The sequence below is a fragment of the Ascaphus truei genome, chromosome 22 (assembly GCF_040206685.1).
Source record: "Ascaphus truei isolate aAscTru1 chromosome 22, aAscTru1.hap1, whole genome shotgun sequence".
NCBI classification, from domain to species: domain Eukaryota; kingdom Metazoa; phylum Chordata; class Amphibia; order Anura; family Ascaphidae; genus Ascaphus; species Ascaphus truei.
The window spans coordinates 18460400-18478178 of NC_134504.1; the positions used below are offsets into that span (position 1 = coordinate 18460400).

The window sequence follows — 17779 nt, forward strand, 5'->3', positions numbered from 1 at the left end:
TCATTCGTTTAGATCAGGGGTGGCCACTAACAGGTCAGGTTTTCAGGATATCCCTGCTTCAGCACAGGTGGTTCAGTCAGCCCCAGCACAGGAGGCTCAATCAGATTGCATCACCTCTGCTGAAGCAGGGATAGCTTGAAAACCTGCCCTGTTGGTGGCCCTTGAGGACTGGAGTTGCCCACCCCTGCTTTAGACTGCCAAGTGGCAATAGGTGAGGAGTGTCCAAGCTTGTTTTAGGGGGGACACAAGACCTCTCGTTCAAGGTTTCTCCTGCCACATTCATAGAAGCGCTTTAGATCGTTATATTGTCCACATTGTTTAACTCTGTTGATGCCAGTGCGGATGGCAACACATTATTTATTTTTAAAGGCACTTCAACCAGTGCAAATGGAGGGTATATTTATTTTGCAATACATTGATTGCAAGTTCTTAATGGGAAGATGGGCAATGTTGTAATAAGATTTACTTACATTCAATTGTTACAGGGGCGGCCATCAACAGGTCAGGTTTAAAGGATATCTGAGCCACCATTGCCGACGCAGGTCTATCCTTCAACCCATACCTGTTGGCCACCCTGAATTATTGAAAATGTAACCTTTGCACATGAAAGTTGATGCCCGGTATAATAGAAATTCTTAGAAAGCATACCAGCTAATTTCGTAATGGCTGTTGCTCCCCAAATCTGGACATCTAAAAAAAACAAAACTTTGGCTACCAAAAAAGGATTCAGCCAATCTTCCCACTGAAACCGGTCCGTTTCACCTGGACACGGTTATAGGAATCACATGGACTTACCTTCATTCTTCCTGCACATCTAGTGTATATCATGTGACATATGGAAACATCGATCACCTTTGTTAATCTGGTCAGCTGTAACTGAAAACGGCGTCTTCTCCTCCTTCCCCCCGTTGGACCAAAGCCCAAAAAATTGAAGGAAATTCCCTTTGCAGTGATCAAAACAGTGACTCTTATATAGCAGGAAACCAGCCTTATACCACCCACGGACTTCGTTGATTACACGTAAGAAATGTAGGAAATGGTTACTGTAAAGAAGCTCCTGGGTGTGTCCATCATATACAACATCGAAATACAGGCATACCCCGGTTTAAGGACACTCGCGAATAAGGACATATCGCCCAATAGGCAAACGGCAGCTCACGCATGCGCCTGTCAGCACGTCCTGAACAGCAATACCAGCTCCCTACCTGTACCGAAGCTGTGCGCAAGCGGGGACACTATAGAGCAGGCCTGCACAACTCCAGTCCTCGAGGGCCGCAAACAGGCCAGGTTTTCTGGATATCCCTACTTCAGCACAGCTGGCTCAATTAGTGGCTCAGTCTGAAATGCGTTATTTACATCAGTTATGCACTTATATGAAGATTGCAGTACAGTACATGCATCGATAAGTGGGGGGGAAAAAAAAGGTAGTGCTTCACTTTAAGTACATTTTTGTTTTACATACATGCTCTGGACCCATTGCGTACGTTAAAGCGGGGTATGCCTGTAGTAGGTAAAAGGTTTTCCATATTTCACAGAAGAAGTGTTGCTTGTACAGATTGTCAATTGCTTAACACAAACGTAGCAAGAATTTAGAGACAGGCGTGGAGAGTTTCACACACTGAGGAAAAGGAGTATTTATGCAGGTGTGAAACATTTCACCTAATTACAATAATTAGGTGATGCACTGGATGTAGACTATTCTAATGTAATTGGTTTGTATAGTACATATACAAAATCAGTCCGTTTCTGCACAGGTGGCTCAGTCTGCAACTGTGCTGGAGCTTGGATATCCAGAAAACCTGACATGTGGGGATTCAGGAATAACCCACCTCGTGGGCACTACTTCTCTGATCCCTGCCTACAAGGTTTTACCAACAAAAATGTAGTCAAGATGTAATTGTATAAATACTTTAAGTAAATATAGTCTGGATTGCTTACAAGATTTAAAAATGGAAGCGGTGTGTGTGTGTTACAGTACAAGCAAAATATGTCCAACTTTATCTTGCACAGTAAGTAGCAGTGAAAACAGAGCGCGTGTGCAGAACCCCAGGAAGTAACAAAGGAGGGAGGGAATAGGTGGTACTACACCTTTTATTGGGTCAAGTAGTTCAGCCGGTTACCCCAATGGAGGACCCCGAGAGGATCGAAAACTTAACAGAACTTGTTGGTCTAATAAAGGCATCATCGGTTACTAAATGGAAGAATCAACAACAGCTTCTTTGCCAGACACCCAGAACACACTCTATAGATAAGAACAGCATTCTCTTATGCACAACGGTGATGATTTCTTTGTAGATCAGCAAGGACCATGCTGGGATAAAACGTTTAGCTACAAATAAATCATAATACCCTGCAAGTGCCGTTACCTTCAAACTATAAACCAAGAAGCACCCACTTTGGACCAAACCTTTGTGCAGAAACAGAATAAAAACTATTTAACAGACCAGCTGACGGAGAATGTTCTGGAGGCGTGCATTAAAACAATTCAATACCGTTAGACTTCAAATGTGTTTATTTAAAAGGTCAGTAATTTGGGGGGGGGGGGGGGGTTTAGAAGGCAAATGTTTATTTAAAATACGTAACAATTGAGAAGTATGCACAGATTCTACATCTGAAAGTTACAAAAAGCTTTAATTCGCATTAGTAACTTAACTATGCTTACTGAGCCAAAGTGATCTTGTTTTCATTAGTTTAGATCCTTCCGTTGAAATAACTTATTGCCGATCTTGAACTAAAGCATGAGCAAGAAAATGTACAACAATATGGATGGATGCTCTGCGTTCCTGGAGTTATAAAAGTTACATATGTATAAAAATCCTAAAAACAAAACATTTTTATTTATACAAAGCAGATACAAAACATGATTTGTTAGATATATCTATGGATTTTGTTACAAAATATATATATACGTTAAAGGCAAAGGCTCTAGGTTTGCAAAACTGACGTAGTACAAGAATTCATTATTATTTTTTTTAAACTACTCATAACAATGATCTTTACAAGTGGCACCAGTAATCAATGTGTTAATTGAAACTGGTTTTTGTTGAGGACGACTCAAAAGGTAGCCTGCAATGTGGCCCTTTGACTGTCAAAAGGTCACTTCTGGCACTGAAGCAGTTAAGAATGGCTAGCAGATAATCACCCAATTATGTCAACCGTGTATGCCATCTGTATGAAGGATTAGGACCGCTATTTGTCTGGCTAACAAAAAATGATTCTACCACAGCCGTGGCTTTCACAGTGCAGTGCAAACTATAACCAAGGGATATTTGCTAAACCTTTACTAATTTGTAGTGGCAAATTAAACGTGGTGGGAATACAAGAAATATTGGTGTTAAGATACGTACAATATAAGGCAGGGGTGGGCGAACTCCAGTCCTCATGTGCCACCAACAGGTCAGGTTTTCAGGATATCCTGCTTCAGCACAGGTGTGCAATTATTGACTAAGCCATCTGAAGCAGAGATACCCCGAAAGCTGTACCTGTTGGTTGCCCTTCACAACTGGAGTTGGCCACCCCTGGTATAATTTATGGTTGTGAAAATGGGGAGTGGAGAAGCAATTATGCTTTATTCAATAGGTTTCTTATTGAAGCATAATTATCATTTGAACCAGTTAGATACTAAATGCAATGCATTGGTGAACACATCCAACCCCTCCACTGCTGAAAAGATTCTCTCTCTTACATGAAGGTATAAAAACACCAGTCAAGCTGAGCAGAAGTAATTAGGATACCATGTGTTTGGGATTATGCAAACTCTTGCAGTGTTGTAGCAAGCCGTCTCAAATGCTTTTACATTCCCAGGGCCGTCAAAGATGTGCCAGTCACACTATCAAACCGTCCGTCGCGGCAAAGGGACTGTTCTTTTCTGCAAAGGAAAGGCACTGCCCATATAAAAAACACTGAAACTGCACTGCGATGAAGTGGCAGAAAAGTTCAATGTAACCACTGCATACAACTTTAGAATTCATTTACACAGGGGACTTAGTGACACTTATATTGAGCAACAGATCTCGGCTATCTAGATCTTCTCGGTATATAAAGCTTCTGTGATCACTCACTTTAAACCAGGGGTCTCAAACTCAGTCCACCAACAGAGCCGGTTTTATGGATATCTCTGCTTCAGCACAGGTGACTCAGTGGCTCAAAGACAGAGCCACCTGTGCTGACGCAGTGATATCCATAAAACCTGGTCTGTCGGTGGCCCTGGAGGATAGAGTTTGAGACCCCTGGTTTAAACACAGGTTTTTAAAACCAGAGAAGGAGTAAGTTACATACACAATGTATTGCCAAGGCTGTGCAGTAGAATGTAGGCTCCACCCATAAAGGGTTCAAGATAATGTACCTTTAAAATGAGGCAATGAAGCATGAGCTGTATAGTTGCCAAGTCTAACGCAAACAGAACTGGTGACTAACCATGCTATTTTACAGAACAAATACAGCAACCCATGTTTACAGCAGTGATGGCATGGGAACAATCAGTGGAATAGACTATATACAAATCAGAACCGTTTTTCGCAGCCTGGCTAGTTTATATATATTTGTACATCAATACCTTTTTTGTTTTGACCCGACCTACAAAACAACTCTGCTTTCTAAAAATATCAACTAGACAAGAGCTGTGACATTTCGGACGCACTCCGGTGACACCTTTCAGCTGCTGTACAAACGCACCTGGTTTCTCATGCACTCTATATAGCGAGTGATTTGTAGAATTGCATAGCAACGGTTGCATTGAGCACAATGTATTAAAAAAGCCCAATTAAGGCCACATTATAGGATAGTCCCGATGTCTAAATCCTAAAACATCACAACTTCAGTATTTATATGCAAGGCCACAAAGACATTTGGCATTTATTGCATCATGGTGGGAAGGGAGCAATTCTCGTTTGAGGAACCCGCTTGCCTTGGACAATTATATGGCCACCGTTCAAGTAACCCCAATATACAGATGCATTAGGTAACATCATCTAATTGTTAATCCACAGTAATTACATGAGTACCTTTCCACAGTGGAGTATCTCCATCAGTAATAAGTGATGGAAGTGTCACAGGACAGGTAGGAGTCGGCTCACACAAAATGTATACCCAAGAGCACTTGCTGTTTCTCTCCCTAACCGTCCCAGCTGGAGAGAGAATATTTCATTTGCAATACCAGAAGCACGGTTTTTACAGAGGCAGAATGTCTTTCATTGTAACGGCTGCTTTAAAAGCAGTGCACATTGTCATTATTCTGTACTTTAAGAGATCTTTCCTTTTCCAACACCATTTGAATATGCTCCCCCCAGAGCCTACCACAGACGCTAGATCAGGGGTAACCAACTCCAGTGCTCAAAAGCCAACAGGTCAGGTTTTCAGGCGCTCTGCTTCAGCACAGGTGGCTCAGTCCTCAACTGCACCACCGGGGCTGAAGTAGGGATACCCTGAAAACCTGACTTGTTGGTTGCTCTCGGGGACTGAAGTTGGCCACCTCCTAATCTACATATTAAACTCATTTTGTATGACATGGTTTAGGGACTAGATACAAACAATATACACGTTGCTCATATAGGCTTCTGGGGCGCGATTGCCGTTTCAACTATTGGACAAAAAAAAGAAGCCCTCTTCCGGTCCGTTCACACTCCAGCGGAGCGAGCGCACAGCCCCTTCTTCCGTATAGTGCAAAGCTCCCGACATCGCCGTTGTGCCATGCGTCACCTGGTGGCTGGGCCACAGAGCTTTTTGCTGATGTGCGATAATAGATGGCAACAGGAAAGGCACGGGCGCTGCTGCAACTGATGGTAAAATAAAGCTCACGTCACAGCCACGTTATTGACGTGCTTTAAAGCCAACGCAAATGTTGATCAGTAGAAAAATAAAATAATCAGCAGCATTCAGAAAAGGAAGAGGTAGAGTTAAGGAGGGTAATGCAAATGTGGACAGAGGATCATTTGTTAGTCTAGCACAGGGGTGGCCAAATCCAGTCCTCAAGGGCCACCAACCATTGTGGTTTCCAGGATATCGCTGCTTCAGCACAGGTGGCTCAGTCAACAGGTTCGGTATTGGGTTATCCCTGCTTAAGCACAGGCAGCTCAATCAGTGGCTCAGTCTTCGACAGCCACCTGTGCTGAAGCAGGGATATCCTGAAAACCACACCGGTTGGTGGCCCTTGAGAACTGGAGTTGGCCACCCCACTGTGCTATGCATTTATGATCAGGTTTGGTGGGTGGGGGCTAAGCTCCAAACCTCCTTCAAAACAATCCAAACACCTTCTCAAAGTCACACACTTCTATAGGAAAATATTAACTGTGAACAACTTGGCACTATTATTAAAAGCCTGAGGGGAAAAAATCCCAATACTTCTATCCCCTTTCTTCTTTATTTTCATTAAAGGACCCAACCTCAGTGACGTGTGATTTCCAAAGATTCTAATATTCACATTTAGTCTAAAAAAAATATACTATATACACAGTGGAAAAAAAATTAAAAAAAATAGTGAGTTGGACAGGCCAACTGCTTTTGATTAAAGAAATGTGTCCTCAGACACTACCCTCAGGGGAAAAATAAAGACCACAGGTCTAAAAACAAACATTAGACCGGCAGAAGTTGCAGCTTAAGACTTTATAGCTCGTTAAAGGGGAAAAAAAAAAAAAAGGATTAATCGCCCAAGAACCTAAAATGGGTCACAATGGAGTGATTGTTTTTATTTAACGTGGAACCCTACTTAAAATAACAGCGCTCCAAGACAATGTCACCTGCATACAAGTCACCTGTTACAGTACAGAGAGGCACGAGGTATAAATAGCCCCTTTCCCATTTCCGCTGTAGAGGCCTGTAGCATCTTGCAATGCAATGTTGCGGACGTCCACAGCAAGAAAGGTGGTTATCATTAGCAGTATTGATCTTGTTACAGATGATGGAAGAATACCGTAGGACAGGGGTGCTCAAATCCAGTCCTCAAACCCTCCTCCCCCCCCCACCCAAAAGGTTTTCAGGATATCCCTGCTTCAGCACAGGTGGCTCAATCAGTCCCCACTTCAGCGCAGGTGGGTCAATCAGAGGCTCCGTCTTTGACCGAGCCTCTAATTGAGCCACCCACACTGAAGCATCCTGAAAACCTGACCTGTTGGGGGAGGGGGGGGGGGGGGTGGGAGAAGGGGGAGAGAGAAAGGCTTGAGGACTGGAGTTGAGCACCCCCTGTGGTAGGGTACTTCTGGTTGTGTGTTCAATACTGCGCGCGCGCACAATAAAGTGAAAGAATTGATTTGTGCATAAGCACATGTAGAAAGACGAGACCTATTGTGCACCTGCAATAGCTTCCAGGGAAAAAAAAGTGACAGCAAATCATTTTAGTTGGTTATTTCTATTGTGTGTAAAGCTTAGAGGGTTACAAAACAAAATAACTGAACGTTTCAAAGTGTTTCTTTTCAGATGCCAGCAATCGTGGCATTATATGGGATATTTTTCTAAATCTATGCAGATTATACCAATGCTCCAATTAACCAGTCCAGCAGTCCAATACTACCACCAGATGCATTCCTAAATGTCACCACTTATAGAAGGGTGTTTTAACCTCAACTCTTTGTAAACGGTCTTATATTAAAAAAAGGAAGGAAACTCAAATTTGTTTTTCACTTGCAAAGGCATTGGATTAAAAAAAAAGAAAAGATTTCTGGTAAGAGGCTTGTCACCAAAAAAACCACATTTTTCAAATAGAAATAAAAAGTGCATGAAAAAAAAAACCCAAACAATCTGGCTAGGTAATTTAATGTTTTCTGTTTACTTTGTATGTGAAATTGATATGTCAGATTTCAATATCGCACACAAGGTTTGACCAAATCAGCATCCCTTTCATTAATTCCAACATAAAAACATCGGTCAATGCAAAATACAGCTCCAGAACATGGTCTGTTCAAACCAAAATCAACTTAAAATACCACTTATGCTCATTTGCCCAGTGGACTACTAAAAACAAATAAAATTTAAAATAAAATGCCGCCCCAGTCTGGCAACGGCAGCCGTTTTCATGGTCTGACCAATTACTTTTTGCACCAACCTCTCTCATAGCAAATATAATGTAAAAGGCTTCTCTCCCCGCCCCCCACCCCCGAGGGGTGCACAATTGCGCACGACAAAGTCTATAGTTCATCATGTAACTGAACTGGATGAAGCAGCGGTGGTGTAATCAGAAAGTCTGTAGGCTACAGCAAGGCTTCATATCCTCTGTAATTTATGGCAACACGTAAGCGTAAGATTAAAGCCAGAAGTTCAACAGCACGTTGGCATCAACAGATTCAAAGCCTAAATGCCACATGATTTTTCTTCTGTTGCAAACTTCAAAAATATCAAAAAAACGAGGAAATAAAAACACACAATGGGGTAAAAACAAAAAGTCCAGCTGTTATCACTGCAACATTAGTTGCTTGAGGTTGTCGTGCAGGATGGTATCTTTAACATCGCGGAAAACCAGGCGAATGTTCTCCGTGTTAATAGCAGTGGTAAAGTGGTGGTAGAGGGGCTTCTGCTGCTGATCCCGGCGCTTGTTACGGAAACAATCTACCAGGAACTTTTGGACATCTGAAAGGCAGTGGGGGTCCCCTTCAAAGTCGGGGAAATAGTCCGTAATGCTCACTTTTTCTACTTTATCCTCGAGCAAGTCCGTCTTGTTCAGGAACAGGATGATGGACACGTTGCTGAAAACGCGGTTGTTGACTATCGTTTCAAAAATGTTTAGAGACTCTGTGAGGCGGTTCGTCTGTCGGTCTTCCATCAGCACTTGGTCGTATTCGCTGGACGACACCAGGAAGAGGATGGACGTTACGCTATCAAAGCACTCGAACCAACGCTTGCGCTCCGACCTCTGGCCACCGACATCGACCATCTTAAATGGGACGTTTTTGATTTCAAAGTCGTACTCGTGTATTCCTTTGGTAGGTCGTCGGGCCAGCAGGATGTCTTGCTGAGTTGGGAGGTAGTTCTTAAGAAAAACAAACATATTGTTACTCCGGTGAAGTTTGTGTTAGAAAAATGAAGATTTTATAGAACAAAACCACACAAGTATCTTATGTCCATGCTAAGAATTAATTTACAGGGCTCTGGGGAGTGTAATCAGGTTTATACACATTTCAACCCCGTCAGGGAACCAGCTAGAAAAAAAAGGAAGGGTGACTTACAGTATGTGAAGTACATCAAGGAGATAGATATATATATATACACACACACACACACTATCCCTCCAGCCCGTGTTATTTAGCTGTAATCTAACACTTATTTCCTTTTTCTTTAAATTTTAAACCCCATCCGCGAGTGCAATTTGGCTATCCTTAATTCAGCAAATTACCATAAGATAAAGGAGACTTGGGCCAACCAGATATGATATGCGCAGTTCAGCTGCTTCTTGTTATATTTCTGTCCTCATCAGGTCACTGCTGCTCTAAGTTTGAAAGTAGAACAGAGTGAGCTCCGTGACACGTTACAGGCCACAGCCGAACTGCACTTGTAATATTTGAAGTCTTCTGCGATTCTAAAATGTTGCACTCTGACAGACGACCTTTGTATAGACATTCGAGTACGACAAGTAGGAATATGGATAACCATGGACAAACCAGATTATGAATATGGAAAGGTAACTACTTTTAATAGGAAATTAAGCAATTTTCTTTTACACATCACATTAGCAACTTCTGTCAAGTGGCACTTCTTTTTTTAATGACAATACCCACGTAAAAAATTTCAAAAACCAGCTGATTGTACTTCACCAATTATTATTTTTTTTTTAAAAACTCTTAAAAAAAAAACGCCCAGCTCTGCTGATTTCAGCTGAAATGCTTTTGCTTAAAGAAAATATAAACAGGAACAGGAAGTGAGAACCAGTTAAGTCGCTGAGCTGGACAGAAATATTCATAAAATGTCAACATCTTTCTTCCATTAGGAATGGTAAAACTCAGTAAAGTGAATTCATCCAGAAATGCAGCATTTGTATTTTAAAACAGATAAAAATTAAATGAAAGGAACTTCGAGGCTGTAAAAATAAATAACTGAAAACTCACCAGCTCCCCAAGTTTGTCCAAATTGTCCAGGAAATATTTGACAGATTCTCCCTAAAAAAAATAATAATATATATAAATAAATCAAATATAGTTGTGTCGCTTTGCCAGATTATATATCTAGAGAAAGCAGAGCGAACATATTCATCATTCTGTATCAATATTTTTTCTGCAGTTGATTGAAAACTAAAAAAAAGGCAACTTAACAGCAAAGTGATTTTACTATGAAGGTTAATTTTGACTTCAAACCTTTAAAACCTGAAATGCCTCAAGTATTTTTTTGTGTTTCCCCATTCATTAATGGAAAGGTGTTGCAAATACGCGATTGACGTGGTTGCAGGTTAAACATGCTTTGCCCAAATGATTGAACTAATTGACTGACATCATTTGTCATTGGATGTGCATTGGGGCTATAGTTTACTGTTAAATACATGATTGAAAGCAAACGCATACATCAATAGTAATGTAAATCTGAAATAGAATTGAATCAAATATTTAATCCAATACGGTTACTGCAGCAAATGTGGTTACGTATAAGCACATTTTAGGGGGATCTTTGCCAAATATTTTGATGACTGGATTGCTCTGCAACTAGAGCAGCGGTGAGCAAAGTGGGGGGGGGGGGGGCGCGCTAGATTGTCTGGGGGGGGGGCAGGTGTTACAGAGGCCCCGCGCTTCCCCGAATGCATTTAAAATAAATGCCGGGGATCGCTCTAACGACGTGTCTCCATGGCAACCGGCGGCAAATGACGCGGCGGGGTCATTTGACGCCAGGGCCGTGGGGGGGCCAGGGCGCGAGCCGGAGGGGGAGGAGACAGGGGGGCGCATGAAAATAAGTTTGCGCACCCCTGAACTAGAGCACCCACAGTTTTGGTACGTTCTAAATGGCAAGCTCTTTGAAGCATTAACTATTGTACCACTTTGTACAGCAAAAAAAAACAAGAAGTCCCCAATGGAACATCCAAATGACAAAAGTAGTTATTTAATACTTTTGTTTGTTTTCTCATAAGTAAGGGTCATTTAGTTTAACTCTTTGGCCAAAGCGTTAAGCCTGCAGCCAGGTCACGACCACTGAGACTTTTCAGTTAGTGTCAGGACCTGCATTTACCTCTGTAATGGAGGGAGAAGACATTTCATGAGAATTTTCAGGAGTTAGTTATGACCCATACTTATAAGACACTATATACACTTTGATATTTCGATGTTGCATTGGGGCTTCTTGTTTTTTGTTGTATACAGTACATTTGGTCACAACTAATAACACTGCTTTTGACACAAATATGTATAGGTGGCGAGTGTTGGGTTCAGAGGTTGCAGGGATTGAGTGCGATTGTACCACTCTGCAGTGAAGTAATATTGTCCTTAAGAATGTTAATGCCTTAAAATAAATGATAATACCGTATTACAACATCTAAACTAATGCATACACTACTGGAAGGCAGCAGACACCTGCAGCTCATTTTCAACTACCCACCCTTCATTGTTAAAGTCTAGATAGAACGTAAAGTGGCTGTACCGTGTGCTTTTACTAGATGGGAATACTTCCGGAGGTACGGACATCGGAAGGTAATGCCGTAGTAGCCCCTGACGGGGTACCGAAAATGTCAGTTTAAATGTCGCGCGTTCCGAAGGGAGAAATGGGAAGACGTGACTTCATCCCTTGCGACTTCCTACTGCCCCACGCAACTCTAGACCACTAAAAGTGCAAGTATTTGGGTGAGCAGGGTGTCCCCGAAGCTGAAATCAATGGTACATTGAGTCTGAACATTCGTTAAAATCATGGGGCTACACATAAAGCACTGCAAATGAACACTTCAAAAATACCAAGTGCTACAACAAAGTCATGCACTAGCAAAACATCTGAAGTAACCAAACTGATGAATAGTACCCTCAAATGAAGTGGACAAAGGAATGCTTTATTCTCGCGAGGATGCTTATTGTTCTGCCGTTTCAAACACAAATTTCTATAAACCGACAAACAAGAATGTCTGCCCAAAAAGGACTTCTCCCATAAGTGACAATCTGAGTTTGTAGCAAACAAGGCATTCTGCATTTTAGTCCTAGAGATCTTGCAAATTAATGACTCAAAAAGGCAATAAAGAGTTTGCACTGTCTTGAACACAGAGCATTAAACTTTACAAGAGCTTGCATTAAGCTCAATATTGCTCCTCCTTCGTAATTAGACGTTTAATCACTGCCTGTGCGTGTATAACAAGTGTCAGTATAGAAATACTAGAAGTTCAACTACGAACTACATAATTAAATGAGCACAAACAGTACTAAGGTGTGGCTTTGGGCAGCCATTGCTCAATGATTCAGAATGCAAATCTGACATTTGAACAGAATGCTGGGGGGATCACGTCGGAATATAAATTATTTATATTCATTTTGAAATGGTGCTATATAAACGTCAATAGATAAGCATGCAAAAGGTTTCAGGCCCCTTCAGCACGGATGGGGTGAATACTAAATGAAACCACTAGAAATAAAAAAGGCAGATCCAATAAAAACTTACATACTTGAACTCATTACTTCCTGGTAAAAACTTTGATAAAAAATAAAATGTTTTAAACTGGATTGAAACAATAAGTAATAGTTATGTATACTTTGATCAAAAAGCTTTAGTTGACTTTATCAAGCAGGTGAGAAGGTTGTTATCCACAAGATAAACAGAGTTGAATTATGTATGCTAAACAGATGTTCTTGGCTTTGTATCTGCTAGAAGGGCACTGTAATCCACCACAAAACACTGCGTCACAGGCTCATCCATCAGCAAAATGATCGATTTGCCAGACCTGAAATTTGACTCCAGTTGAACAAACTACTACCAGTGTTGTGTGTGGAGGGGCGGGAGGGAGAGGGAATTACCATACGCAAAGAACAGCTGGTAAAGTGGCTGTCTCGGTTCCAAGAAATACATTCAAAATCTATTTGGAATCTAGATACTCCATAAAAAGAATTAAAAAAAAAAATCTTCACATGCTAATCTGTCGTTCAAATTCGCTTCCTTTACTTACACATTATCTGCCCAATTCCCTTTGAGGAAATCTAGTTTACAAACAATCCAAGGAAACGTGGCAGAGACTTGATTAGCTTTCAGGTGGATTGAGGATATCAATCATAATAACTAGTCACATTCAATGACCTCTCGTACCTTGCCTTTCTATTTGTATTGTGCTACCAAAAAGTGCACGTGTACAACTTATTTCCTGCAATAAAGGATGGCCTTTGAAACCCGTATTAATAAAAACCACGCAACGCATTGAACTTTCACAACAGTTACCCCCCCATATCCTGTGGTTCGCAGGTTTAAAGCAGCAATTCTACAACATTCCCCGTTTTTTCTTATTTGTATATGTAAAGCATGTGACAATGTACAGTATAATTCTACACTCTTACCAAAGCTGGCAATCGTTTGGTGCCGGTATAAATCCTGATTGTGTGACCAACATAATGGCTGCTTCAGTCAGTAACTTTGCAGCTTCAATGTATCCTCATATTACAAAGGTAACATTATCCATTGTTACAGTTTGCAGCTCAAACTGCTGGGAATATTGGCAACAAATTGTCACAAACAGACGAGTGTCTTGCAAAGATCTTGCACTGCTGGGGTGGTGGGCTATTAAAATCAAAAGGATGCTTTAAAAAAAAAACCTCAAATGGCAAACAAATAAAAAATGCAATACAGGGAAAAGGGAGACCAAAAAGCGCACCAGCACAAACGGAGCAGGAAGAAACCAGGACAAAAAAATGATTAAAAGGGCACTTTAATGTGGCAAAAGACCCATCCAATGCATTTCGAACGTCGCAGCGTTCTTTTAAAAAAAAAAAAAAAAAAAAGAACGCTGCGACGTTCGAAATGCATTGGATGGGTCTTTTGCCACATTAAAGTGCCCTTTTAATCATTTTTTTGTCCTGGTTTCTTCCTGCTCCGTTTGTGCTGGTGCGCTTTTTGGTCTCCCTTTTCCCTGTATTGCATTGAGTAGCTGCACAGCCTGCCTGCCTGCCCTACCAGGATGTGAGTATTTGCATATTTTTCAGGGGAACCTGCCAATGAGACTGGTGGTGAGTGGGTTGCACCACACACCACCTGTCTTCAGGAGGATAGTACCCATTATATGACACAATAGGTACTATATCAATTGTTAGTACCCTGGTACAGTGGTCTGGCTTATTATCATTTTGAGATATACCTGCATTTGAGCGCTTCAGCTATTTTCCATATTGCAATAAATAAAAAATGCAGTAAGTATTATCTAATACTACAGAACTGATTAAAAAAACAAATAAGATTTCACGTGGTTTTGCGGCTTTAAAAACATCTTCCTGTATTATTTATAGGACAACAGCAATTTACCTTGCACCCCTTTGCTGCCTGAGGGGCTACCAATGTAGCATTTGGGAAAAAATTGGGGTTCAAACAAATTAAGTAAACATCTTAAGTAAAATTCCCCATTTTTGTTGGTAGGACAGACGAGGCATAGCCCCAACAATGGTATATTAACAGTGTTATAAAAGGTACCCCAACAAAACAGGAGGGAATACATTGTAAAAATCAGACTTCCTGGAGGAGTGTGGCCTCCTTATGTTCTTAGCCATGGTGATGATGCAAGTTTTAGCATACTTTGAGTTATTTACACACTCATGCGAGACAAGGTTCCTGCTTGCATTTTTTTGTGACATGGGAATGAAGCTTGCATACTTAAATGATTCATTTAGTATTTTCAAAGACAATGTGAGTAAAAATAGAAGAAAAAATGCCAAATTGCTGACAAATGTAGGCCTCCTTAAGATTTTGTGTGTGTTTCAGTACAGGCATACCCCGCTTTAAGTACACTCACTTTAAGTACACTCGCGAGTAAGTACATATCGCCCAATAGGCAAACGGCAGCTCACGCATGCGCCTGTCATCACGTCCTGAACAGCAATACCGGCTCCCTACCTGTACCGAAGCTGTGCGCAAGCAGGGAGACTATAGAGCCTGTTACAGATGCGTTATTTACATCAGTTAAGCACGTATATAGCGATTGCAGTACAGTACATGCATCGATAAGTGGGAATAGGTAGTGCTTCACTTTAAGTACATTTTCACTTTACATACATGCTCCGGTCCCATTGCGTACGTTAATGCGGGGTATGCCTGTACATCACCCAGTGGGACACAGACAGATCCACAAACTGGCACTAAATTCCAGTCCCCCTTTATGCCCGTTCACGTGAATAAGGCCTCGGACATGGTCAAAAAGACCGTGCTGAGGCGCGCTGAGGGGAAACATTACCCCTATCAGCGCGGCTTTAGACGGCGCTTCCGCAGGCGTGCGGAATTTCAGCCGACAAATTTTAGATTTCCCGCTGAGGGAAGCGCAGGGCCGGTCACGTGACTGCCAGAAGTCAATGGCAATCCGTGACGTGGCGCACTAGCCCCGCCTCCCACCCGGCACACAAGCGCGCTCGCTGGCGCTCATGAAGGGACAAGAAAAATCTCCTGCCTGAGCAGGAGAGCATGCGTCAGCGCTGCCCAGCGCCGCTCCCTGCACCATGTCCCAGGCCTAAGAGTCCAGGCGTGCTGAAGCTTAGCGTGCTTTTTGTGGATCTGTGCCACAGTAGGTTATGCAGGACACCAACGCCAGATTGGCTGCTCCTTGCCTCCCTCCAACTTGAATAGCTGGTAATCCGGTATCACGCCCATGGACAGATCCAGCCAACTTTACCACCAAGGGGTATCCAAGAGAGACAGAGTACAGCAAAGCTCAGACGACCGGCTCCAATCAGAGGCACCACAGGCACAGGTCGGACCCCTCCATGCACCAATCAGAGGCACCAGAGGCACAGGTCAGACCCCTCCATGCACCAATCGGAGGCACCACAGGCACAGGTCGGACCCCTCCATGCACCAATCAGAGGCACCACAGGCAGGACCCCTCCATGCACCAATCGGAGGCACCACAGGCACAGGTCAGACCCCTCCATGCACCAATCAGAGGCACCACAGGCACAGGTCAGACCCCTCCATGCACCAATCAGAGGCACCACAGGCACAGGTCGGACCCCTCCATGCACCAATCAGAGGCACCGCAGGCACAGGTCGGACCCCTCCATGCACCAATCAGAGGCACCACAGGCACAGGTCGGACCCCTCCATGCACCAATCGGAGGCACCACAGGCACAGGTCAGACCCCTCCATGCACCAATCGGAGGCACCGCAGGCACAGGTCGGACCCCTCCATGCACCAATCAGAGGCACCACAGGCACAGGTCAGACCCCTCCATGCACCAATCGGAGGCACCACAGGCACAGGTCAGACCCCTCCATGCACCAATCGGAGGCACCGCAGGCACAGGTCAGACCCCTCCATGCACCAATCGGAGGCACCGCAGGCACATGTCAGACCCCTCCATGCACCAATCGGAGGCACCGCAGGCACAGGTCGGACCCCTCCATGCACCAATCGGAGGCACCACAGGCACAGGTCAGACCCCTCCATGCACCAATCGGAGGCACCGCAGGCACAGGTCAGACCCCTCCATGCACCAATCGGAGGCACCGCAGGCACAGGTCAGACCCCTCCATGCACCAATCGGAGGCACCGCAGGCACAGGTCGGACCCCTCCATGCACCAATCGGAGGCACCACAGGCACAGGTCAGACCCCTCCATGCACCAATCGGAGGCACCACAGGCACAGGTCAGACCCCTCCATGCACCAATCGGAGGCACCGCAGGCACAGGTCAGACCCCTCCATGCACCAATCGGAGGCACCGCAGGCACAGGTCGGACCCCTCCATGCACCAATCAGAGGCACCACAGGCACAGGTCGGACCCCTCCATGCACCAATCAGAGGCACCACAGGCACAGGTCGGACCCCTCCATGCACCAATCAGAGGCACCACAGGCACAGGTCAGACCCCTCCATGCACCTTACAAACGATTAGTAGCTTTTGGATTCTAACGGTTTAATAAAAATAAAACCTTGCCTAACAAACGTAGTCTGCGCGGTAATATGTGCGACGCCGTCAGGAGGCCCTGGCACGTACACGTTAGTACTTCTGTGGAGACCAGGCTGCTGCATTAAAACAGGTTAGACCAGGGGTGGCCAATTACAGTCCAAGGGTCACCAACCAGCCAGGTTCAGGATATCCGTGCTTGCACAGATGGCTCAAGCCACTTGTGCTGAAGCCGGGATGTCCTGAAACCATTCATTTAGTCTGACTGAGCCACCTGTGCTGAAGCAGGAATATCCTGAAAATCGAACCTGTTGGTTGCCCTTGAGGACTGGAGTTGGCCGCTCCTGGGCTAGACTTTGCACAACAACCCTTAACCTATGCAGTGCTGCTGACACCAGAGCGCACTCACGTGTCATGTGACCACAACTGGAGCAGTCATGCAATGGACCTGGATACATCTGTTTTGAATGGGCCGACTGCTGCCCCCTATGTCTGGCTGAAGTTGCTCAGTGAGTAGAGACACAGTCTGTAAACAACGACACAGTTTGAAACAGGGGAACCTGGTTCAATTCCTGGTGTCAGCTCCTTGTGACTTTCGGCAAGTCACTATCTCCCCATACCTCCGGGACAAAAAACAGATTGTAAGCTCACCTGGGCAGGGACTGTGTCTAAAATTCCTATGTGCTGCGTACCACGCGCTAAACTAATTGTGATGCGCTGTGTGACCCATTAGGAGACAAGTGCTATATGTAATATCGTCATTAGAAAATGAATATTGGTTCATGGCAAGTCAAAAGGTAACCAAAA

At 43.7% G+C, this 17779-nt stretch overlaps 1 protein-coding gene across 1 annotated transcript in view; it reads right to left on the reverse strand.

Moving 5' to 3' along the window:
- Positions 1–2494: 2494 nt before the first annotated feature.
- GNA13 (G protein subunit alpha 13) overlaps positions 2495–17779 on the reverse strand; it is a 30646-nt gene continuing 15361 nt past the window's right edge. The window contains exons 3-4 of the mRNA XM_075580103.1: positions 10029–10079; positions 2495–8956 (exon numbers count right to left, since the gene is read on the reverse strand). Of these exons, the coding sequence (XP_075436218.1) occupies positions 8384–8956; positions 10029–10079 (624 nt within the window). The 3' untranslated portion in view covers positions 2495–8383. The remainder of the gene's footprint in view (positions 8957–10028; positions 10080–17779) is intronic.